Genomic DNA, 26,716 nt, shown 5'->3' on the forward strand with positions numbered 1-26,716 from the left:
CCTTTCTGGGACTCACAAGACCTGATTCAGTTCCAGTTGCCCTAACTCACTGTCAAGTAACTTAAAAAAAATTTTTTTTAATATTATTTATTTATTTGGCTGTACTGGGTCTAAGTTGCAGCACACAAGATCTTCAATCTTCACTGAGGCATGCAAAGATCTTTAGTTGCTGCACATGGGATCTTTTTTTAGTTGTGGCATGTGGAATTTTAGTTCTGGTTCCCCAACCAGGCAGGGAACCCGGACCCCCTGCATTTCAAGGCAGAGTCTTATCCCCTGGACCACCAGGGATGTCCCTCAGGTAATGTCTCTATGAGGTTCACCTTGAAAGAGGACGTCAACGTTGGTCAGGTGATCACTAGTGCAGGAATTTCTGCATCAGCTGGACTCTCCATCTTCCCAATTCTCAGAAACTCACCCCATGATTCTGGGATTACAAAGGAAGAGTGAACCCCACTTGGCCCATGAACTTCCCTCATGTTACTGGTCTTCTTCAAGTTCTCAGAAAGTGTCAATGGAGGGGCCCTTCCAGAGCCATTCAGCGTGTGTCCAGTTTCCAGTGCACCTTTCTCTGGCTATCCCACCATCTGGGGAGGGACTCTTGGACTGGTCTGTCACCTCAGAGCCGTGGATCTGCCCTGAGAGCCAACACTGTGGTGGGAGCAACCACCCAAGTCCTGTCCCAGGAAAGAATGAGCTGGCACACAAGAAAGGTTGAGCATCCAGTGGCGTGGCCCTGTCACCATCCACTCCGCTGAGACACTCACCTCTGAAGTTAAAACCGGAAAGTGAAGACAGGCAGCAGATTATCAGCACGGCCTTATCATTCCGGGGACCAAATGGGTGCTTCTCATCAGACCCTTGCGACTCACTGAAAAACTGTTCCTGGCTGTGGTTGGAGGAACAGCCACGAAGCACAGCGGCTGAATTCATTCAGGAAGAATGCTGCAGGAGCCCGCCCTGGCTCCATGCTCGGACACAGAGCCGTCTCGGTGCCAGAAGCACTAGCACTCATCTTTAAGATTTGTGACACCTACTTAAGCTCACGGGAACACAAAGTTCACAAAATGCTTTCCAACCTCGGATGAAATGCCTTTCCCTCTTAGCCAGATTGCAGCAAGCTGCAGTCATCTTTATTTCCACCCAATGAGTCCTTTATCAAACATGTTAATTACATTTTCTTCTCCAAGAGGGAAATAGCAGATGGGGGAAATGCTGCCAAACTTAGCTGCCTTTCTTACCTCTAAATTGCCCTGTTTTTAATCAGTTCCAAAATTATAGTTCGATGTCTGCCTGCCAATGTAGGAGACACAGGAGATGCGGGTTCAATCCCTGGGTCAGGAAGATCCCCTGGAGAAGGAAATGGCAACCCACTCCAATATTTTTGCCTGAAAAATCCCACAGACAGAGGAATCTGGCAGGCTACAGTCCAAAGGGTCGCAAAGAGTCAGACACAATTGAGCGTGAGCATGGCTTGGCGTGTTGGGGAACATGTTCAAATTGCACAAAGTAACAATTATTTAAAGAGTATTCTAAATTCTTGGCATGTGTTGATTTAATCCCTGGGTCAATCATTTAAAGCAGATACTATCTTTACCCCTATTTTATAAGTGAGGAAATGGTGACCCAGACAGCTTAAGCAACTTGCCCAAAATGATATGGCTTGTAAGAGGCAGATCTGGGATTTAAATCCATATTCAGTTTTGGATCCAAATCCTTGCTTTCAATGGTGGATACAATCTCCTGTCCTTTGTAAGTGAAGTTGACGGTGACCCTTCTACCTGTAGCAGGATGTGTTCCTTGAGGTGTTTCTTCCAAAAATAAAGATGCTCTCATTTTTTAATTAAATACTTTTCTATTTTTGACTGCCTCAAGTCTTAGTTTCCAGCATGCAAAGTCTTTCCTTGGGGAGCATAGACTTCTCTCTAGCTGTGGTCAGACTAGGGCGCGTAGTAGTTGTGTGTGGGGGCTCAGGTGCCTGAGGCATGTGGGATCTTAGTCCCCAACCAGGGATCTAAGCCATGTCCTCTATATTGGAAGGCAGGTTGTTAAGCACTGGGTCACCAGGGAAGTCCCCAGAATGGAGGTATTCTTAACTGCCTGACCTCTTCTCATTTGCCCAGCCTCATTCATGACCAACAACTCATGTTCCTGAGATGTCTGAGAAAGAATTTGGGTTTCCCTGGGTATAGAGATAGGCTGAGGGCCCCTCAAGGGCCAAAGTTGGGCTCAGACAACAAGCACTTATGAACAACCCTCTGCCAGCTACAAATCAGAGTGGCTTCAGGAATTTAACAGTGCCCTCAAGACTCCTAGCATCTGTCCATCCAGACGTGAGGAAAAACGGAGAAGACCCAGACTTCACTGAAATCACAGGTTCAGGTTCACAGATTCCACCTTTTAAAAACCATCCAAACAGAGTTTGTAGTATCAACATATGATAAAAACAGCTTCAATCCTGTGTTTGGATTATAGTTCTCTTGTTAAACATCCATTTTCTTCTTGTCTTTGAAAATTCTCAACTGATTCTAACACTTTCAAAACTATGCATATAAAATTATTCCAGCTCTAAGCACACTTGGCTAAGACAAAGTAATTCTTTCAGATTAATTCTAGGAATACAAGACTTTCAGGGAGTGTTAACTGCTAACTAAAAACAACTAAATTTGTTGCAGTGACCTGTACACTCCACTGATCATTTTGCATAAATCATCTCAATACATCATCACAAACACTCATTTTACAGATGAAGAAACTGAAGCTCATAGAAGTTAATTGACTTGCTTAAGGTCACATAACTCACAAGCAGCAAAGCTTATTATTAAACTCCTGCCTGCCAAGACAGGAGACATAATGAGATGTGGGTTTGATCCCTGGGTCAGGAAGATCCCCTGGAAGAGGGCATGGCAACCCACTCCAGTAATCTTGCCTGGAGACTCCCATGGACAGAGGAACCTAGTGGGCTAAAGTCTACAGGGTCACAAAGAGTCAGGCACGACTGAAGCGACATAGCATGAGGTATGGTAGACTACAAAATGTGGCCACTAATTCCTTTCACTCGGTTATCTACACCCTGGTGCAGTGTGACATTTCTACTCTACTGTTCAAGAAGTGGCATTTCTCTTCCTGCCTCTTGACTCTGGTCTGGCCCCGTGACTTGCTTTGGTCCAGAGAATGTGGTGGGGGTGGTATTGGGATGGAGCTCAAGAACGTTTCCTGGAGCTTTCTCCATATTGCTCCCCTGAGACCCACGTATAGGAAGCCAGTTCTAGCCAACTGGAGGATCAGAGTCCACATGGAGGAGAAGTGAGGAGGCCCAGTCAATAGCCAGCATCAACTGCTCCTCCTGGTGAAGCCACCTTGGTCCTCCCAGCCCAGCCAAGCCTCAGACTGACTCAAGTCCATGAGTGAGCATGAGTGAGCCAGGCAGTATCAGCCAGTGCCAGCCCACAGAATCAGGAGAACTAACCAGCTGCTGCTGCTTCAGGGCACTCTGTTTTTGGGTGGTTGATGACACCGTTTCTCAGCCTCAGCACTACTGGCATTATAGAATGGGTGGTACTTCGTTGCGGGGCGTTGCCTTGAGCAATATCAAACATTCAGCAGCATCCCTGGCCACTATCCAGTGGATGCCGGAAGCATCCCCTCCCAGCCATGACAATCAAAAATGCCTCCAGACATGGCCAGATGTTCCCTGGGGTCAAAAAAACGTAAGTGCCTCGGGAAACCCTCAGATGGATTTTTTTCCCTCCAAAATCTTGAGCAATCAATATCCAGCTTAGGGCAGAGTTGGAAAATGTTCTTTGCCCCTGGACCCACTGACACCTCCCAAGTGGCCTGGATGAACTCAGCTGGTATCTTGGGAACAGCACTCTGGTTATCAGAAGAAAAAAAAAAAGGTCCGTCCTATACTAAGTAGGTGAAGGGCAGCGTTTTTTAAAGAATACTCAGACATATCACGTATTAATGTCCTAGAGCCGACATAACGAACCACCATACAGAGAACAGCACAAAACAACAAAAATGTGTTCCTTCACTGTTCTGGCGGCCGGGAAGTCCACGCTGAAGGGAGGCCCCTCTGAAGGCTCGGGAATGATCGCTCCTCGCCCCTCCCCGCCTGGGGCCGCCAGCAGGCCTGGGCTTTTCCCTCCTCACGCGGCACCACGCCATCTCCTCCTGTCTTCACCCAGCCATTTCCCTCCATCCCTGTCTCTGTTCTCTCTCTGTATAAAGATATCAGTCAGAGCCCGTATTCATCTAAGTATGATCTTATCTTGAATAAGTACGTCTGCAAAGACCCTACTTTGGGGCTTCCCTAGTGGCTCAGTGGTCATGAGTCCACCTGCCAATGCAGGAGACATGGGTTCGATCCCAGGCCAGGAAGATCCCACTTGCCTCGGCGCAACCGAGCCCGGGCGCCACAACTGCTGAGCCTGCACGCTAGAGCCTGTGCTCCGCAACAGGAGAAGCCACCGCAATGAGAAGCCCGAGCGCAGCAACGAAGACCCAGCCCAGCTGAAGATAAATGAATAAATAAAGAGCCCTGCGCGCCTGGTATTGGGGGAGGGGGGCGGGGGGTAGACCCTATTTCCAAACAAGGTCACACTCTGAGGTTCCAGGTGAACATGAACCCACACACATACGAGCAAACTGCTTGTGGTGACTGCGGTTCTCCCGGCCACTGTCGCCACCAGGTCCTCTACAGGGTCCGCCTCCAGACCAGCCAACGCCAGGGCTGAGCCGACGAGAGAGCGAGCGAGGCTGCTTCCCGTCCCTCTGACCGGGGCTCCTGCCCTGGCCTCCCCCCTCCCTCCCGCTTCACTCTTAACCTAGACTCGCCCTCATCACTGCTGGCTGGGACTGGGACCATCCAAAGAGGCCTCCATGCTGCGGAGACGGCGTCTCTCTCTAGGTGTGGGTTCCTAGACACAGTGTCATCTGTTGCTTCACTGCTTGTCTTTAAACTCCATTCATAAGAGACCACAGTTCCCAGTTTGTATATATATTGCGACTTGCTTTCAGGATGAGGTAGAAGACATCTATTTGCACTTTCTTCCCCTCCTCCCAACCGCTACATCTTTAGTCCTTATTGAATTGGTTACAATACTGCTTCTGTGTCATATCTTGGTTTTTTGGCCACGAGGCATGTGGGTGGGATCTTCGTTCCCCAATCGGGGATCAAAACCGCACCCCTTGCATTAGAAGGCCAACTCTTAACCACGGGACCACCACGGAAGTCCCAACCCCTATATCTCCAGGAGGAAAAAAATGCTTTCATGCTACAGTACAAGCTCTACGGTTATTATTGACACTTCTCTCTCTCCCAACTCTTTCTTGGCTTTCCATGTCTTTGTCTCCCAAGCACACTTGACCTGTGGTAATCAGTCTCTCCAGATAGCCTTGTTTGCTGTAAACACACAGTCTCACGGGATTAGAGCGATACGAGGAGAATGCAGGAAGAATGCGGGCAGAAGGACTCCCGCGTTGAGGAAAGAGGGAAGACGAGAACGTGGATAAACACGGCAGCAGGGCTCGCAGCCTCACGGCAGAAGTGCAGATGGGACACTAAGCCAGGAAGAGCCCTCGGGAAACACAGAAACAGGAGCTTTCAAATATCTAACAACTCCTTAGACTGAAAGACTAAACTCAGGTAGTTTACTATACACTAATCTGGCGATTTATGTTATATTGATAATGGCAAAAAATTTTAAGACTAATATGGTTACTAACAACTAACTTACAATCTTTGATAGGCATTTGCACAAAATCCTATTCATTTTCCTAACCAGCATGTAACATATGGGTAGAAGTCAAACTAATTTACAGATGAATATTTTCAGATTAAAGCATTTTGCATCTTGGACAACTCACTGGAATCACCTGGATTGGGGACTGACTTTGTCAAGAGTGAAGGACAAGTGTTAGTGGGTTTATTGCCTGCTTGTGAGCAGCTACAGCTCAGAATTCCAAGTGCAGGACACCAGAACTTTTAAAGATTATTAGTGTCCAACATGTTTACCATCAAGCAGAAAAAAAAATGGAGCCACATCTATTATCATATTGTTGTTGTTCAGTCACTTAGTCGGGTCTGACTCTTGTGACCCCATGGACTGCAGCATGCCAGGCCTCCCTGTCCTTCACCATCATATTGCCCTACTATTATTCATCTGCGTTAGGATTGAATACCATTCCCAGCAGGGGGGCTACCTTTCAAATGGCAGGAACTTGGAAAGAGTGCATTCAGTTCAATTCAGTTCAGTTCAGCCGCTCAGTCGTGTCTGACTCTGCAACCCCATGAACCACAGCATGCCAGGCCTCCCTGTCCATCACCAACTCCCAGAGTCTACCCAAACTCATGTCCATCGAGTTGGTGATGCCATCCAACCATCTCATCCCCTTCTCCTCCTGCCCTCAATCTTTCCCATAATCAGGGTCTTTTCAAATGAGTCAGCTCTTCACATCAGGTGGCCAAAATATTGGAGCTTCAGCTTCAACATCAGTCCTTCCAGTGAACACCCAGGACTGATTTCCTTTAGGATGGACTGGTTGGATCTCCTTGCAGTCCCAGGGACTATCAAGGGTCTTCTCCAACATCACAGTTCAAAAGTATCCATTCTTAGGTGCTCAGCTTTCTTTATAGTTCAACTCTTACATCCATATATGACCACTGGAAAAACCATAACCTTGACTAGACGGCCCTTTGTTGGCAAAGTAATGTCTCTGCTTTTTAATAGGCTGTCTAGGTTGGTCATAACTTTCCTTCCAAGGAGTGTCTTTTAATTTCATAGCTGCAGTCACCATCTGCAGTGATTTTGGAGCCCCCCAAAATAAAGTCAGCCATTGTTTCCACTGTTTCCCCATTTATTTGGCATGAAGTGATGGGACCAGATGCTCTTAGTCTTAGTTTGGTCTTAGTTTTCTGAATGTTGAGCTTTAAGCCAACTTTTTCACTCTCTTCTTTCACTTTCATCAAGAGGCTCTTTAGTTCTTCTTCACTTTCCGCCATAAGGGTGGTGTCATCTGCATGTCTGAGGTTATTGATGATTCCAGCTTGATTCCAGCTAGTGCTTGCTCCAGCCCCGCATTTCTCATTATGTACTCTGTGTATAAGTTAAATAAGCAGGATGACAATATACAGCCTTGACATACTCCTTTTCCTATTTGGAACCAGTCTGTTGTTCCATGTCCAGTTCTATTAAACTTTTCAGTTTTAGGGCGAATCACCGCCCTGCTGACCTTCAGAGCAGAGAACGAGAGCCCTGACCTTTATGTAGCATAGCACCAGCTCCCTGGCTAACTTTCTCTTTCCTGTGTTGTGTCTCTCCCATTGTGACCCATCCGTCTGCCCCTGGGTTTCAGCCTGGCTACCCCTCAACTTCTAACACCCCACAAAATGTTTGGTTTGTCTATATTCCTCAGCCTCTACAAACAGCAATTAGCAAATCTCAATTCCTAAATGGTATTCCATCAGTAAAAGAATACACATTGAGCTTCTCTTCTGGTTACAAAGTGAGTGTAATATTTTAGTTTAGTGCAAGACCCAAAAATTAATCAATCAAGAAACGTGTTGAGTGCTCAGAGGCTCAAAGGTAGGAGTGGAATACATACGAAGTACATTATGTAGGCCCTGAAGGATCTTACTATCTCAACCAGGGGCTGGCAAACTATGGTCCACGGGCCAAATCTGGCTCCCAACTGCTTCTACTAATAAAGTTTTATTGGAACACAACCATGATTCTTTGGGGGATTTCTGTTTGTTTGTTTCATTTTTTTGGTCTATGGCTGCTTTGGCACTATGATGGCAGAGTTGAAGGGTTGTGATAGAGACTGTCTGGGCTTCAAAGCCAGAAGTATTTACTATCTGACCCTTTATAGATAAAGTTTGCCAATGCTGATATAAACAAACTAATAACCACAACTGCAAATATATATAAGATAGACACATAGATGTGTTAATATGAAACAGTGAGTTCCTGCCATTAGCGGGAAGGAACACAGCCTACTGAGCAATCATCAGTCCTGAGCAGGAAATAAGCACCCAACGGGAGGCCTGTGCAAAGGAGATGAGGATGTTTGAGGATGTTTGAGGCTGGACAGAGCCATGTGCAACAGAACTGCCCGCGAGTCATACAGGCAGCAGGCTTCCCTCATAGCTCAACTGGTAAAGAATTGTCTCCGCTTGCAGTGCGGGAGACACTGGTTTGATTCCCGGGTCGGGAAGACCCTCTGGAGAAGGGACAGGCTACCCACTCCAGTCTTCTTGCCTGGAGAATCACCATGAACAGAGAAGCCTGGCGGGCTACCGTCCGTGGGGTTGCAAAGAGTCGGAGATGACTGAACGACTAGGCACAGCAGAGCACGGCACACAGGTAGATTCTAAGTTGGCGTAGGAGGGTGAGCAGAGCCTTGACGGAGTTGCAATGAAGAGGCAGGAAGCCCAGTCCGTGGCAGGTGGGCTGCCTCCCAGTACTTGGGTCGAGAGGGGGAGATGGCATGGTTTGTTCACCGCTTGTCTTCCTTGACAGACGTGAGGTTTTCCAAGCAATATTCACTTTGTTCCCCTCGATGCAGGCATTAAGCTACATGCCTGCCATATAGTAGCTGCATGATGGATATCATTTACTGTGTGTGTTAGTCACTCAGTCGTGTCCGACTCTTTGTGACCCCACAGACTGTAGCCCACCAGGCAGGCTTCTCTGTCCATGGAATTCTCCAGGCAAGAATACTGGAGTGGATTGCCATTCCCTTCTCCAGAGGAACTTCCCAACCCAGGGATCGAACCCTGGTCTCCTGCCTCACAGGCAGATTCTTTGCCATTTGAGCTACAGGGAAGTCTGAATATCATTTTAAAATTAAATAATAAACCTGAGGCTTTCAAGGGCTAAAGTCTCTCTTGGTAAATGTCATGCTGCACTTGAAACAATGTGGTTTATTGTCAGATATCTTTTGATGTTGATTTCTAACCTAATTTCACAGTGATAAGGAAACAGACTCAGTATGATTTCATTATCTTTGGACCATGAAATTTTTACATGTTACAAATTTGCATTGTTTTATGTCCCTGGATATATTATTCCAGTGTCTCCTGGTTTACAGTCTATGGGAACCTGAATACAATTTGTATCCTGCTGTTGTGTGAAAACTATAAAATCTTAACTATGTTGAATTGGCTCATAGTGCTTTTCAGGTCTACTATATCCTTCTATTTTTCTATCTGTTTATTCTATTAATTTTGGGGAGTTTGACATTGAAACTCCTGAGTAAAAATCTTAATTTATCTACTTTAAAAAAACCTGTAATATACAATCAAACTATATATAACTTGTTCTGTATTTTCCAAGTTTCCTATAAATGTGTTATCATACTTTCATAATTTAGAAAAAATTTTAAAGAAACATTAATTTTTAAAAAATTAAATAATGAACAAATAAATGGATGTCTTGAACACAAGGTTAGACGGGCTGCAGGCCAGCTGAGTCAAGCATTTCAATCATGGTAAAGTGACCTCTGACCTTACTTTGAAACAACAGCAAAGGTCAGAGATCAAGAAAGCTGTTATTGAGCAACTGCTATATAACAAGCCTTTTACAAGCATTACATCATTTCATGCATTCAGCCACCCTTTGGAGGATGAAAAAGCTGAGTTTCAGAGAGGTGAAGTAACTGGCCAAGGTCACACAGCCCGAAAATGGCAGAGCTAAAATGCAAACCCAAGCCTTCACTTTGCTGTTTTCAGCTCCAAGGCTACTGACACACACCCATGCCTCTCAGTCATTTTCATGCCACACCTGCAGACCTCGGTCTCCTCAGAGCCACTGTAAGGGACAGGAGACCGATTTGGCTGCACTGGGGAACAAGAGCCACTCAGCTTCCACCAGAGGAGTTCTCCTTTTCTCCACTTCACCTACAACGTTTCCTGATTTCACCCCAACCACACAGTTCTTGTGGGAACGAAAAAGAATGAGAAACCGGTGTGCTGGGCCACACCACTTCCTCAAACCAGACCAGCAGGTCCGGTTTCCAGCCTCAACTCCACCACCAACTTGCTGCGGGATCCGGGCCCATCACTTCTTCCTTTCATTCTTACACAAGAAATGCTGGATGACAGATAATGAAATCTCACGGTGCTTCTTAACTTTCCAGAGAGGACAAGACTTTTAAAAGAGCTTATTCAATGAATGGAAATGGTTGGGCCACCATGTACCATCCATGGCAGCAATTAGAGGAGGGTGATGAATTACCAGGCAGAGTTTAGCAGTAATTGCTGGAGGCTGTGGCTGATGACTGTCCATAGCATCTAACGGGACTCAAAAAACAAACACGAGCCAATCTTTTGACCTTACCCAATAGTAACCAGCACACGACAGAACATGGGGAGCTTAGTCAACAGTCCGCCTAGGCACATCCACTTACCAATAGAGGTGTAATACATGAACATACTGATTCTCGAAGAATTCGTAACTGGAGACACTGCCACACTCATCTATGGTTCGACCATTCTTATACCAAGTTACCTCTGGCTTGGGCTGGCCTGATGATAAAGAAATAAGAATATTCTTACTAGGTGAAGTCTCTTTGGAAAGTCATAAAGCTATGAATAAGAATGGATGATAAATAATCAGGATAAGCATGATGGACATGTCATTGGGGAACCAGAAAAGCTTCTTCTCATGGATAAAAACACTTCCTTCAACAAGCACTCTTGGGCATGTTACGTGCCTAAGAGGATGCTGGGCCGGAGTGGGGGCAGGGGAGCACGCAACATGGAAAGTGCTGCTCCAAATCTCGAGAAGCTGTTAAGAGGGCTTCCCGGGTGGCCTAGGGACAAGGCATGCGCCTGTCAACGCAGGAGACACGGGTTCAAGCCCTGGTCCAGGAACATCCCATGTGCCTCGGAGCAACTGAGCCCATGCACCACAGCTATGGACGCTGTGCTCTACAGGCTGGGAGTTGCAGCTACTGAGCCCACAGGTCACGGCTCCCGAAGCCCGCGCACCCTAGAGCCCGTGCTCCATGACAAGAGCGGCCACCGCGATGAGGAGCCTGCTCGGCAGCTAGAGAGGAGCCCCTGCTTGCTGCAGCCGGAGAGAAGCCTGTGCAGCGACGAAGACCCAGAACAGCCATAAACTAATAAATAAATAACTTTCTAAAAGACTGAGTGTCCTTAGCTACTATTTTTTTTTTTAAAGAAGCTATTAAGAAAAATTATCTACAACTTAAAAATAAGGCGAAAATGTGGATGGTATCTTGCTTCAATGTCACATGGGACAAAGGTCCGTCTCAGAGTTATCCAGGGGAAATGCCTTCTGCTTCATCAATGATTACTATTGATTATAATCCCCAGACTTGAAGTTACATATAAATTTTTGAATTTTTATGCAACAGAGATGCAAATAATCTCCACATAGAAGACATGATAACCCCACAAACTACAGTTTATGGCCATGTAGAACAATAACCAACATTCTATCTAACTCAGCAATCTTATCCTAACATTCGTTTATTAAGTTGCCTACACCCAATTTCTCAAATGCGCTTTGACCAGGCCTTGATATTTTCTGGTTCTGTTTATTCAAAGAATTGAGAGACTTTCTCTGTGGTCCAGTGGTTCAGAGTTCCCCTCCCAAAGCAGGAGGTACAGATTTGATCCCTGATCAGGGAACTAAGATCACACATGCCTCTTGGACAAAAACAAACAAACAAACATAAAACAGAAGCAATATTGTAACAAATTCAGTAAAGACTTTTAAAAAAATGTTCCACGTGAAATAATGGAAGAATAGTTCCTGAAAAAAAGAAAAAGAATGGAATAAAATCTTCGTCGTTCACTCCATATTTGCGTGGGAATCACTTTACCTTTTGAAAATTATACCTTAATGGTGCTCAGAGTTGATTTATATTGTGGTACGAAAAAGCAAAGAACAAAATAGATGAGCTAAAACCATGTCTTCCTGAGGACGAAGGAGTCCGGAATGTAGGTTTCCCAGGCTGGTGCCGTGAGGACGTGTGACTGATATTATCACAGAAATGGACCTACGCTTTCCCCCTCAGAAGGGGTTCACCCTTCCCCTGGTGATCGTTAACCGGATAGACTGCTAATGGGCTAATCTGGTAAACCCCCTCAGGAATTCCATTCACCTCGTGGAATTTATTCCCCCTTGTGACAGATGGGGCAGGAAGGTTTCCAGTGTGTACCAGAGCTTTCTCACTAGCTCCCATGTCATTGAAAACATATTAGATGTGCCACCTATACTGGAGGAAAACCTGGTATTTGGAAGCAATATCTTCTCACCAGGGAGGCCCTCCTCTCTATGTCTCCTCTAACTTGGGGTCTCCCCGCTGTGCTCCCCACCTCCTCTTCCTCCAGGCAGGCAGACCGACTAGGTATCAGTCCCTGGCGCAGGCAGCAGACAAGCCTGCACGCAGGGACATCTCCAGCAGCTGCTTGGCTGAGTCTCTTTCAAGCAAATGACTAAACCATGAAAAAAAAAAAAAAGCTTCCCTGAAAAACCATCAAGGAAGCTGCTGATCATATTTCATTTCTGCCTGTTCTTATCAGACTTGTGTTCCCCTTTGGGTCAGTTTTACCGAATTTCTTCTTAGGAAGCATTTAATTGCTCCTCCCTGGTGTGTTCCTGAATTTATGGAAGCCATGATGGCAAGTATGCATAAGCTGAGCCTGGGTGACTCATTCTGATTTCTCGGGCTCCAGTGTTTCATTTCAGGCGTAAGCGGGGCTGATTGAATCCCCCGGCTTCCTACTGACTGACCATTTTTTTCTCTTCATGTGGTACAGAGCTGAATAATTGGCCCCAGAGGATATTTGCACAGGGAAGTGGTATCTTGTACCTAGTGGGTAGTTCTCTTTTCACCCTCTACTTGCTGCAAACCTCACCCAAAAATCATACCCTTGTTTTTAAGCCTACCTGCAGGTCGCTTATTGAGAGCCACCTGCAGAACATTTCACAAGTATCTGACTTATGTGTATGGGGACCAGTATCCAACGTTAGGGCCCATCCAAACCTTCGGCTTCCTAGGGAGACAGGGGGCTATTCTGAAGGCTCAATAGTGAGCCTGAGCCCGTCTCTCTATCTGGATGGCTGTGGACAAACACCAAGAAAGAGGGGGTGCTGTCCTCTTGGCTTGGGGAGTCAGGTGCCCAGTCCTATACCCAAAGATCCAGACTGGAAGGTGAGATTTTATTGCAACTTCTGCTAAGGAACCAGAGCCATTTTAGAGACTGACTCTTCCCATCTCTGGACCTAGAAAAAGGGATAAAGGGGTGAAAAGTTTTCTTTCATCCTCTAGACAAGACCACCAGTGCCTCCATATTTTCAAGGGTAGACATAATCCAAGAAAGAGAAGAAAACAACTCACAAGGTACCAAATACTGCTTCCCTGCCCAACAACTTTCCTTCTATTTTCTTTTAATACCAAATCCTGGGGACTTCCCTGATGGTCCAGTGGTTAAGACTCCATGCTGCCAGTGGTCATGGGTTCGATCCCTGGTCGGGTAACTAAGATCCCACATGCCGTGCGGTGGAGCCCAAAGATAAATAAATAAGTAATAGATCCCTTTTCCCAGGGTGAAAGTTGTGGACCAGCTCTGGGTTATTTATGCTCCAGACGGGGAATTCCAGCTCCTGATCTCACTCTCCCTCCACTGGGCGTGTTTGTATTGGTTTTAACCTTTTCACCGCTGACCAGCAGAGCTGAGAAAGGCAGACAGTGGGGAGATGAATTTAGCCTAGGTGGGGATATCAGTAAAAGGTGATGAAGAAGAGTTAGGTACATTGTCTAGAGTGAAGTTATTCACACCCTTCCCACGCGCCACAGGAAATTTGAGTGGATTATCTGAAAAAAAAAAAAAAAAAAGGACAAGTGTGGGAGTTGCTTAAACAAGAATCACAACAGGACATGGAGAAGGGTCACCAAAACGTGTCCGGAAATGTACTCGAAGAGATCTTCTGGAAAGAGAAGTCATAAGGATTTAATTGCTCAATCAGTTACTCAGACCTAAACTTCCCAGGAGATGTTTTTAACAGTGCCCTTGTGAGCCAAAGAAACCTGGTCTGCACGGAGATTTCAGAGGGTGAAGAGCTAGAGATGCTTACCCGATATTATACAACGAAGCACGGCGTCGGACTTCTCGGGAACTTTCTGGGAAAGCAACGTAGATAAAAAACAAAGTGCGCGCCTCTGAGGCCCTCCTGAGTCTGCCATCCCTTCATGCCACATGAGCCTGAAAAATAACAATCCCCAACATCACCATCCATTCTGGGACATCTCTGATGTTTCTCAGGAATTCCAGAAGTCCCACCGCCTGTGAGTGGCCCTCAGGGAGAGAAGAAATGAGGTCCCTTGGCCTGTGGAAGACGGGGTGTTGCGGTCATGCTGGTGGGCAGGTTGGGGGTCCTTGGGTGGGCTCTCTCACCGGCCACTGGTGACATTAGGGCCAGAAATGTTATGGGGGCAGGGGCAGGCCTGGGCATTAGCAGCATTCCTGGCTTCTACTCACAAGATGCCAGGTGTATGCTCCCCCAGGTGGTCACAGTCAAAATCTGCAGAGGTTGCCAGTGCCCCAGGGAGCGCAGAAGCTGTTTCAACCTTGCTTCCTGGTGGATGACAGGGCGGCTACAGCCCAGATGGAGAGAAAACTGAGCCTACAGCCAGTGCCACCTCTTTCAAAGTCGATTCCTACTGGACTCAGGAAGTGTGTGCATCTGGGACTTCCCTGGTGGTCCAGTGGCTAAGACCCCACGCTTCCAATGCAGGGGGCCCCGGGTTCAATCCCCTCTTGGGGAATTAGATCCCAGAAGCTGTAACTAAGAGTTCACATGCCCAACTAACGATCCTGCATGCTGAAATGAAGACCTGGTGCAGCCAGATAAATACATTTTTTTAAAAATAAACTCAAGAAAGATGACAATTAAAAAAACAAAACAGTGTTCATGCATGTTTGCCTCCCCAAAGTGGAGTTGACTCAATACAAAGGAATCACCAGGTGGGACATGTTTCTTCCAGGAGAAACCGGGAAACTACCGTTCCTTCCGAGCAGCAGGCAGGTGCCCCGGGGAGGGCAGCAAGTGGGTTGGCATTTCTGAGCAAGCACGGATTCATCAGTACAAGTCGGCATTCAACACTTGGTTAGTCACCAGGTATGTTATGTCACTTAATCTCCTTTAAGTGACATAAAAGGTTATTAATACCACCTACATCTTATGTGTGTGTGTTAGTTGCTCAGTCGTGTCTGACTCAGCAACCCCATGGACTGTAGCCTGCCAGGCTCCTTTGTCCATGGGCTTCTCCAGGCAAGACTACTGGAGTGGGTTGCCATTTCCTTCTCCATCTTACAGATGAGGAATCCGAGACTCAGGCTTAGCAATGTGTTCAAGATCACACAGTTGCAGCAGTCACTCCCCTGGGACCCCCATCACAGCCACACGGGCTGACGTCTTCAGTGTGAGAGATGACCCTGGAGCCGTGCAGTGCACATTTCAAGGCAGCCGTAAAACCACCAGTCTGTCTGCACCCAAGAACCCACCCCACTCTGTCCTCTGGGCACAGTGCTAGCATCACGCTGCCAAATCTATCCTGCGTGGAGGACCCCATGCTTGGAAATAACATTTCGCTTTACACAAACAGTAGACATTTAGAGACAGAGTCTTCCACGTAAATATATTTTGTGTATTTATCTCTGGTGTGATAAATTTTCCAAAGATGAGAACTTACATATTTTTGATCTCCACCTAGTATACTGATTTGGACATGGCATATAATTAGGGTTAGCCAAGAAAAGCAGTGGACTCGGAGTCAGAAGTTTTAGTTCTAACCTTTCCGTTTGTCACTTCTGAGTGGCAACATAGCATAGGTGGGTGAGAATTCTAGAGCCAGATACCTTGGGTTCAAATTCTGACTCCACCTCTTCCTAACTCAATAAGCATGTCATGACTACCTCAGTTTCCTCATCTATAAAACAGAGGCATAATTGTTGTATATACTTCAGAGGTTGTTGTGAAGATTAAATGAGTTATTGCCTATAAAGCACTTAATCCTCTATGGATCAGAATAATATATGTAAATAGTCTAAGGAAGAATCTGTTATATAATTGGTTTTCAAGATGGTAATCAGTAGACTTTAAGGAGAGACTTCACTCATCAATTTCCTTTTTGCTGTGGGTTACCATGATGATTTTTTTAAAGTGATATGCCAATTAAGGTCTAAAGATTTCTCCTGGTATAATATTCACCTGTAATAGTAATTTACAAGACAAGACTATTCCCATTCCCAGGGGGTCACTGCTGTGGAGGGAGAGGGAAGAAAGGACAAGATCAGGCTATTAAGAGTTGAAATTCTCAAGGCAAGATTACTGGAATGGGTAACTATTCCCTTTTCCAAGGGAATCTTCCCGAGCCGGGGCTTGAACCCAGCTCTCCTGCATTGCAGGCAGATTCTTTACTGTCTGAGCCACAGGAAAGCCCGTTAAGAGTTGGGGTGATGTCAAAGACCTTATTGCCACACATGATTTCTAAATCAGGTGACGGCTCCCCGACAGCAAAGTCCCACAGCTTACAACACTTGACAAACACCCTACTTGACTCACATAATTGGTTCAGTCACCATGTGTCCCAGCCATGGGGCACCGACTGTTAAGGAAAGGACGGTTAAGTCAGGCTGTGGGTCGTGTTTCCTCAGTTCTCTGAAGGTGAGAACCCTTGAAGACAGATTTATCATTCTCTGCTAGAGATGGACAACTAATGAATTACTGAAATTAGCAGAGGGGGCCAGGGTGTGGTTCACGGACAGCCTTGGAGCGATCGGATGGCAACTGGAATGAACACAAGATCTGCACGTTTCTGTTATTTCAGCTGTGTTGTCCAGAGTAAGTTGGTTTCTGTTTTAAAATTTTTGTTTACCTTTAATTAGACAGAGTCTAAATGCAGACACTTGTATTCTGTAAAATATACCCAAAAAAATAGTTTCCCACAAACTCTATCCTCCATCTTAGAACTTTCCCAAGAGGAAGGACTTGCTTTCCTTTCAGGCATTTTTCTATCCATTTACACATACAGTCATCTAGACACTACACACACACAAATACATATATAGTCTTATTGTATGTACGTCATTAAATTGTACATATTTGCCATGCAGTTAGCTTACCTTACTTACCAAGTTTCAGCAGTCTTACATGGTCAATTCAATCCACTATGGATTGCGTCATTTTTTTTTTAATGCTTGATGATATCAGTATCGCATAAAATAGCAATACCATGTTTAGTCTGTCTGTTCTTGTGTTGATGATGAGTAGCTTGGCTGGAGTGTTTCAGACTTACAAATGTGTCTCAGAAAACATCCTGGTACATGCTTGCTTGGGCTCCCTCAGTGGTTCACCAGTAAAGAATCTGCCTGCAAGGCAGGAGACTCAGATTTGATCCCTGGGTCAGGAAGATCCCCTGGAGGAGGAAATGTTACCCCACTCCAGTATTCTTGTCTGGGAAATCCCATGGACAAATGAGCCTGGTGGGCTACAGTCCATGGGGTCGCAAAAAGTCAGACACAACTGAGCGCCTAAACAACAATAGCAACATGCCTCCTCAGGCAGGTAAGTGGCTCTCTAGACTCAATACAAGAAGTGTAGCTGCTGGATAAGAACATTTGCATATTCCATTTTGATAGATAGGCCAGGATAGGCAGCACCCTTAACAGAACAGGAGAAGGATGTGGTGATGAAGGGCCCGGGTTTCTGGGCTCAAATCTTAGCTCTGCCACATCCTAGCTTAACTTCTCTTTTTCTCAGGTCTTTCCCCTGTAAAATGATGAGAATACCAGTAGCTGTCTCATTTAGTTTTTAGGAAAACTGAGTCGGTGCAAGCTCTTCTGAACTGCATACCAAACACTAAGTATGAAGTGCTACCAAGAGCTTTGGGTTCAACATCAGCAAAATTATAAACATCGTCCTCTCACATCGCTGGAGAACAGCTAGGAGGTGATAGGAGGACTCTTTGGATGTTTAAAGCCCTTGACTGATGCCTAGCTGTATTTTGGCTAGTCTGCCCCCACACAGGCAGCCGGTGGCGTGGCTGCTGTCAGCAGGAAGGCTGAAGGGGTCGGGGAAGAGCTCTGAGCCTACATGCAGAGAGGGGGCACCTGGTTCTTCTGGGGCGAGCAGCAAAACCAGCTGTCAGAGCTTTCTCACTGGGACAGGAGGCGTCAGTCCCGATGACCCAGCCTAATCCAACAGCAGTTGGGTTCCTGAACCTGCCGTCGTCGGTGACTCCTGATTTGGATGTTGCACCCACCGTCACCCAGTCCCCTGTTAGGGAAAAGCACCCTTCCCAAAGATGGGTTCTGGGGACTTCTTGGTGGCCCAGTGGCTGAGGCTCTGGGCTCCCAATTGCAGGGGGCCCGGGGTCAATCCCTGGTCAGGGAACTAGATCCCAGATGCCGCAACTAAGAAGAGTTCATATGCCACAGCGGAAACAGCGTGTGTGCTGCAATGAAGGCCAAACATCCGCTGTGCTTCAGCTATGTCCCGGCACAGCCAGATAAAGAAAAGAACCATCTTAAAGCAGCCCACAGAGATGGGCTCTGGCAATTTGGGGTAGGGAGAGGGGGAGGCTAACCAGGCAGGGAGAGACAATTACAACATGTTTCGGATACCTTCCGGGTGTCAGCCCCCAGGCTGGGCACTTCACACCCACTGTCTCGTTTAATCCTCACAGTTAAACCACCAGATGCGTTCTTTCTCCTTTCACAGACAATGACTTGGAAGCTTTGCTGCTGTTTAGTTGCTAAGTTGTATCTGACTCTTTTCCAGCCCTGTGGACTGCAGCCCGCCAGGGTCCTCTGTCCATGGGGTTTCCCAGGCAAGAATACTGGAGTGGGTTGCCACTTGCTTCTTTAAGGAATCTTCCCCACCCAGGGATTGAACCCGCGTCTCCTGCTTGGCAAGTGGATTCTTTACCACTGAGTCACCACCTGGGAAGTCCAAGAGTTGATGTAACAAACCTAACTCCTCCCTGACTGCAGGTGGCAGGACTGGGCTATGAGTCCAGATTTGCTGGAGCGCAAGCATTGTGCCCTTTCCTGGGCGAGATGTTCTGGGTTGTATGTGAGAAGGAGAGGCAATAAATTATAAAAAATAAACCCATGAAAAGATGCTTGACAGCACTACTCATTAGGGAAATACAAATTAAAACCACAATGAGATCGCATTTCACACCCACTAGGATGGCTATTACAAAGCAGAAAGTCAAATGTGGGTGGAGACGGTGGAAAAAAACAACCCTCAAACAGGGCTAGTGGGAATACAAAATGGTACAGATGCTTTGGAAAACAACTTGGAAGTTTCTTAAAAACTTGAAACATAAATTTACCAGAAGACCCAGAAATTCCATTCCTAGGCATCTATCTACCCAAGAGAAGTGAAAACATACGTCCACACAAAGACTTGCACACAAATATTCTTAGCAAGATTACTCATAATAATCAAAACTTGGAAATAACCTAAATGTCCATGGAAACAACCTAAATATACAACTAGTGAATTGATAGACAGATTGTGGTGCAGCCACACAATGAAACACTCTGGATAATAAAAAGGAGCAAACAAGGATGGCGCAACACAGATGAACCCCAAAAGCGCTCTCATTATCCTCAGTGAAAGAAGCCAGAAACAAGACAGTACGTAGTGTACGGTTCCATTTATACAAAATATCCTAAGAAAGCTGTTGAGACCAAAAAGCAGATTAGTGGCTGCTGGAGGTGGGGAGTGGGGAGAACACCACTTAACAATAAATGTGCATGAGGAATCTTTTCTAATTTTTTATTTTATACTGAAGTATAGTTGATTAACAGTGTTATGATAGTTTCAGGTATACAGTAAAGTGATTCAGTTATACATATACCTATTCTTTGGAAGAAAAGGTATGACCAACCTAGATAGCATATTCAAAAGCAGAGACATTACTTTGCCAACAAAAGTCCGTCTAGTCAAGGCTTTGGTTTTTCCTGTGGTCATGTATGGATGTGAGAGCTGGACTGTGAAGAAAGCTGAGCACCGAAGAATTGATGCTTTTGAACTGTGGTATTGGAGAAGACTCTTGAGAGTCCCTTGGACTGCAAGGAGATCCAGCCAGTCCATTCTGAAGGAGATCAGTCCTGGGATTTCTTTGGAAAGAATGATGCTAAAGCTGAAAGTCCTACTTTGGCCACCTCATGCGAAGAGTTGACTTATTGGAAAAGACTCTGATGCTGGGAGGGATTGGGGGCAGGAGGAGAAGGAGACGACAGAGGATGAGATGGCTGGATGGCCTCACTGACTCCATGGACGTGAGTCTGAGTGAACTCCGGGAGTTGGTGATGGACTGGGAGACCTGGCATGCTGCGGTTCATGGGGTCGCAAAGAATCGGACACGACTGAGCAACTGAACTGAACTGAACTAATTCTTTATCAAATTCTTTTCCCATTTAGGTTGTTGCAGAATATTGAGCAGAGTTCTCCATGCTATACAGTAGGTCCTTGTTGGTTATCCATTTTAAATATAGCAGTGTGTACCTGTCCATCTCCAACTCCCTAACTATCTTTACCCCCAACACTCCCCCTTAGTAACCATAAGTTAATTCCCTAAGTCTGAGTCTGTTTCTATTTTGTAAATAAGTTCACTTGTTAATAATAAGTTAATAATAGACAAGTTCATTTTTTTAAACATTCCATATATAAGCAATATCATGTGATATTCGTCCTTCTCTAATTACTTCACTCAGTATGACGATCTCTAGATCCATCCATGTTGCTGCAAATGGCACTATTCCGTTCTTTCTAATGGCCTAATATTATTGCACGTGGGACTTTCCTGGTGTTTAAGGAAACACTTTTCAGTGTTTAAGATTTCCAGTGTCTCCTAGTGCAAAGGTTACGAGTTTAATCCCCAGTTGGGGAAATAAAATCCCACATGCCTTGAGACCAAACAAAACAAAACAAAACAAAACATAAAAACAAAGCAATACTGTCACAAACTCAATAAAGACTTTAAAAAATGGTCCACATCAAACGATCTTTTAAAAGATTGCACTATGTACGTGTGTGTGTACGTGTGTGTGTATAGATACACACACACACACACTCTCTCTACGTCTTCCTCATCCTTTCCTCTGTCGGTGGACATTTGGGTATTGTAAACAGTGCTGCCGTGAACACTGGGGTGCACGTATCCCTTCAGACCATGTTTTTCTCTGGATATATGCCCAGGAGTGGGACTGCAGGATCATACGGTAGCTCTGTCTTTAGTGTTTTAAGGAATCTCCAACTGCTCTGCATGAGGAATCTTTGGTAGGTGAGAAAAAATGGTTTAAAACTCATCTATAACAATGGTTTTGAAACTTGATGAATTTAACAACATCGCTGAATCGAACACTTAGAGTGAACTGCACGATGTGTAAAATATCCCTCAATATAGTTAATTTTAAAAATAGAGATAAGAAGACACACAAGCAGCTAATAATATTCACTGTGGCATTGCTTGTGATAGCAACAGACTGAAAGTGCCCTAAATGTCCACTGATAGTACCTGGTTACAGTACATCTACACAATAGAATTTAAATTTCTAGGGGCAATGAGCATTAAAAAAAGAATAAGGCTTCTCTGGTGGTCAGGGGTAAACAATCCTCTTTGCAATGCAGGAGACACTGGTTCGATCCCTGGTCCAGGAAGATCCCACATTCCATGGAGCAACTAAGTTTGTGAACCCCAGCAACTGAGCCCACATCCTACAACTACTGCAGCCCGAGTACCCTGGAACCCACCCTCCACAACAAGAGCAGCCACCGCAGTGAGAGGCCCAGAAACCACACCTAGAGAAAGCCTGCATGCAGCAATGAAGACCCAGCGCAGCCAAAAAATAAAAACAAATAAATATGTAAACCTTTTTTTTTAAAGAATGAAGCAATTCTGTATGTACTAATATGGAATAATCTCCAAAATACATTGTTGAATAAGATAAACTATAAAAGAGAGTGTTATTCTATCACTTGCATAGTGAAAAAAGGAAGAATAAGTATTATAATATGCTTATTTATACACACAGTGACTTTAGAAATTACAAGGAACTTGTAATCTGGTTGCCCCTGGCGAAGAGTTCTGAGTATCTGGAGAAAGGAAGGGACGCAAATTGTGAACACTACTGGTCTCTGCATTTCCTTTGGGATGGTTTAAATTTATGTACACATGCTCAGTTGCTATGTCATGTCTGACTCTTTGCAACGCTTTGGACTGTAGCCCGACAGGCTCCTCTGTCCATGGGATTTCCCAGGCAAGAATGCTGGAGTGGACTGCCATTTCCTCCTGCAGGGGATCTTCTCAACCGAGGGATTAAACATGTGTCTCCTGCATTACAGGCAGATTCTTTACCACTGAGCCCTCGGGAAAGCCCTTTTTAAATGTATATATGTTACCTAATAAACAGATATAATGGCTTCCCTGGAATCTCAGATGGTAAAGAATCTGCCTGCAATGTGGGACACCTAGGTTTGATCCCTGGGTCGGGAAGATCCCTGGAGAAAGGAATGGCAACCCGCTCCAATATTTTTGCCTGGAGATTCCCATGGACAGAGGAGTCTGGCGGGCTACAGTCCATAGGGTCACAAAAAGTCTGACACGACTGAGCGACTAACACAAACACAATAAACAAATATAACTTAGCTGTTAAATATTAATAGTGAGCAACTCCAGGTGTCCAGCAGGGTGCCTGGCACATAGACACGTGAACACACTGGGCTGTAGCTGCTGTTTGCTCTCTCTGGGTTTCTTCCAAACCTGTTTTTTAGATGGACTTTGTCTTCCCACTCCCCTCTCCTTAAAAATCTGTGGCAGTTCGAAATCCTTTAAGGCAGGGTTAAAAAAAAAAAAAAACAGCTTAAAGTTAGTGAGACCTGTAACAAAGTTGAATAACTCCTTTGATTTTATCATTGAAAAGCACCCCTGAAACACAGGCGGGTCAAACGACTTTTTCAAGGTCACGCAGCTTGTTAGGGCGGTTTCTAGATTCTAATTTCCAGCGTATTATGTTGAAAGGATACATCCCTCTCTTTCTTATCTTTGTCCTCCTCCCTCAGGGTAAAAGGAGGGCAAAGATCGCAATGCCACAAACACACAGGGTGGGCTTCCCAGGTGGCGCTAGAGGTAAAGAACTCCTGCCAATGCAGGAGAGAAGAGACGCAGATCAATCCCTGGGTCGGGAAGTTCCCCTGGAGGAGGGCATGGCAGCCCACTCCAGTATTCTTGCCTGGAGAATCCCGTGGACAGAGGAGCCAGGTGGGCTGCAGTCCATGGAGTCGCAAAGAGTCAGACACGAATGAGGCAACTTAGCACATAACACGCAGGACAGTGTTGTAAAGTGACGAACTTCAGTGGCTTAACTGGCTACAGCCACTGTGGTTTGAAGTTGAATGAGGTGAACTTCTGCATCCGATCTAGGCCTATGTCATCAAGGTCACTGCGGAGAACATGCATGGTGAAGAAAGCCCCTCTCCGGTTGGGCCTCCACATTCTCCCAGGATCCCTGAGTCCTCAAGCTCACCTTCCCTGCAACAAAAACCCCAGAGCAACCCCCAGAGTCATCCCTCTTTGGAGACTGTTTATTATAGATGGACCTAGAGGTGCCATCCCGTGGAATCTGAGGCATCAGCCAGGGTCGGGGAGGACTTGGGGGATGTCCCACTCCCTGCCCTGTGATGGGCAAGAACAACACTGCCTCTGGGGAAATGAGCTGAGCCTGCATTAACTATGCTGAACAAACCACCTGTCAGTGAGCCAGGGAGGAGAAAACCATATGTGTGGAGATGGGGGGCAAGCGCTGTGGAGACTGTCAGTATTATCTCAGCCACCTCCTTCCACCCTCCTCAACATAGCCAGTTCAAGGGGCTTAGGAGAAAACTTTCTATTTTTGCCTCTACTTGGTTTGTTTTCTGAAGAATTGTTTAAATTATTCTTTATCTAATTTTTTTTCCCTAGTAAAGTGTGCCTTAGAGAGGAGCTTCATACCCAGTGGTTCATTCCATTCTAGAATAGAACCATTTTGTAGAAGGGCTTTCCAGGTGTCTCCGTGGGAAAGAATCCACCTGCCAAGCAGGAGATGCAGGTCAGGAAGGTCCCCTGGAGAAGGAAATGATAACCCACTCCAGTGTTCCTGCCTGGGAAATCTCATGGACAGAGAAGCCTGGCAGACTCCAGTCCATGGGGTCACAGTCGGACACGACTAAGTGACTGAGCACATCCTAAACCTTTGAAGCGTGAATGCTGCCCACTGCCAAACTTACGCCTAAGGGAGGAGATGGTATGACTTTAGAGGCCTTTCTCCAAAATGTCCAAAATCTCCCGAAGTGGCCACTTGCTTGTCTCCCTGACTCCATTGCCTCTCCCATCACTCACACCTGCTGAGGGTGAGCTAGACCGCCCCCTCCCTGCTCTGCACGCTCTGATGGGTCTAAACTGATCAAGTACTCTTGCTGGGTGCCTGGTTGCTAAGGTCTAGGCCAATCAGCACATGGGTTTCTGCGGAAAGCTCCATGGTTATCCAGTCAGTGGAAAGCTGAGGTCTTTTGCCCTGTTCTCTAACGAGGAAAAATAAAGCAGCAGACCCCAAGGGAGGCTGACAGCAGAGGAGACTGGGAAAGCCAGCCTGAGGCTGAAACCAAAGCGCACAAAACAGCAGAGTCTCCAGAAATGCAGAGACCAGAGCTGGGGTCCCAACCACACTTCTTGGACTTTATAGTTGTGGGAGCAAGAAGAGCTGATTTTTAATTCTGATGTTTTCATTGTTTTTGACTTTTGATGTTCTAGAAAGCACATGGATGCGTCCATACTTCCCATTCCCTGGCCCATGGTGTTTGAAATCCCTACCATTAGCCCTCCATTCTCAAGATCTATGTGGACAAGCCAGATTACAGACAGAAGTTAAGGATTTAAGATTAGATGGCTTCATCAAAGAATGCTTGTCTAAGAAAGTTCTAGGGACAACTGACCAAACCAACCTAATGAATTTCTGACTTCCATTGGCATCCTGTCTCTTTCTGCCCTTCATGTTTTGTTTGGGGTTTTTTGTTGTTGTTGTTTCCTTTATAGAATGAGACCACCTTCCATCTCTGTATATTCAAATCCTACCAGTTTCAAACTCCACCTTAACTGCTGGTTTGTCCTTGAAACCACCCCGCTAGCCTCAGCTGGAAAAAACAGCCCACTTGTAAGTAATGGACTGCTAACCTAAGCAGGAAAAAGCAGCCCCCTCCCAACTAATGGACTGCTCAGCTCGGTGTGTCCTCCCCACACTCAATTTCGCCAGCAGACACGCTCCGCTGCAGGCTGTTTGCCTGCAGGACGCCTGATGGGTTTATCTTTTGTGTTCTCCACAGCTGTTGCTTATTGTGGCTTAGCCTTCTGCATCTGAGAAGTAGGCAAGGTTAGTGTTTGAAAAGAACCAGGGCAGAAATTATAGGCCAAAGAAATGGCTAAAGTGGTTCTCAAAGTGCTGGTCCCTGGACCACTGTCAGCCTCACCTGGGAACTTTCCAGAAGTGCAAATGCTTGGGACCTTCAGAATCAGAAACTCTGGGAGTGGGACCCTGGAAAATGTGTCTGTACAAGCTCTCTGGATGCTGCGGCTCTAAGAGTTTGAGAAGCTTGAGAACCACAGGACTAGAGGAGGGTCTTAAACTATCGACTGCGGAGTGAATGACCCTGGTTTTCTAAGAGCAGGATTGAAGACCAAGTGGCAATCAAGGTGAGCTAGGTGGCCCCGGAAGTGCTGGTAGCAGCCACGGAGAAAATGGCCCTGGGGGGCTAGGTGCTAAGTACTCAGCAGTGGACAGTCCGGAACTGATGCTCTTCAACCTGTGTCCATCTCTTTGCCCTGATGTCCAAAGTCTCCTGAAGGGTGGTCAGGTGGGTATACCTGGGCGGAAACCTCAATGAAAGCTCCAAACACCTTTTAATGCTCTTTCTCTCACACAGTTGGACATTCATCCTTTCATTTTTACCTCCTAAGATGACATGATCACTTTCTTCCAAGCTTCTTTATGTTTCTGAATTTGGGGCAGAATTAAGTGTAAATTAACAGGGTTCCTTACAAACCTATTGGTAACTCAAGCAAAGAATTTATCCAGAAACCCTGAGATGCCTGGACAAAAGCTGTGGGCTATCTCAGTCAAGAGCACAAGGGCTCTGTATAAAATAGATAACCAACAAGAACCTGCTGTGTACCACAGGGAAGTGTACTTGATGCTCTGTGGAGGCCTACATGGGAAGGAAATCCCAAAAAAGAGGGAATATGTGTGTAGGTATAGCCAATTCACTTTGCTGTTCAGCAGAAATTAACACAACACTGTAAAACAACTATAATAAAAACTAAAAAAAAAGACCAGGGGAAAATTAAAAAGACATGGGTACAGCTCTTCGGAGCTGCCCCATGAGACCTGCTTGTGATTCTTGTTTGCTCTATCCCTCTGCACCTGTCCCACCCTCACTCCAAAATAAAGAAGCCCCCTGTTCACTGAGAACCTTCATCACTGGCCTTGAAATCCCAGGCATGGCTCCTGAGATCGCCCCCCGCCCCCTAACCCCCACCAGCTACCGTCTCCACTGAGTCCCACAGTGCATGTTCATTTCTGCATTGAAATGACCGGCTACTCTACAGTACCCATGTCTAGTCAAAAAAGGGA

The 26,716-nt window shown here is 45.9% G+C and overlaps 1 protein-coding gene and 1 long non-coding RNA gene across 2 annotated transcripts in view; one reads left to right on the top strand and one right to left on the bottom strand.

Moving 5' to 3' along the window:
* ALPK2 (alpha kinase 2) overlaps positions 1-10,710 on the bottom strand; it is a 122,862-nt gene extending 112,152 nt beyond the window's left edge. The window contains exons 1-2 of the mRNA XM_068993670.1: positions 10,701-10,710; positions 10,414-10,531 (exon numbers count right to left, since the gene is read on the bottom strand). Coding sequence (XP_068849771.1) covers positions 10,414-10,531; positions 10,701-10,710 — 128 coding nt within the window. The remainder of the gene's footprint in view (positions 1-10,413; positions 10,532-10,700) is intronic.
* Positions 10,711-16,636: 5,926 nt separating this feature from the next.
* On the top strand, positions 16,637-21,919 carry LOC138097402 (uncharacterized). The gene is made up of 3 exons (XR_011146496.1): positions 16,637-16,883; positions 20,478-20,517; positions 21,687-21,919. It is a non-coding gene; the product is annotated as an uncharacterized lncRNA (long non-coding RNA).
* The last annotated feature ends 4,797 nt before the right edge of the window (positions 21,920-26,716 follow it).

This window comes from Capricornis sumatraensis, chromosome 21 (genome assembly GCF_032405125.1).
Source record: "Capricornis sumatraensis isolate serow.1 chromosome 21, serow.2, whole genome shotgun sequence".
Lineage (NCBI taxonomy): Eukaryota > Metazoa > Chordata > Mammalia > Artiodactyla > Bovidae > Capricornis > Capricornis sumatraensis.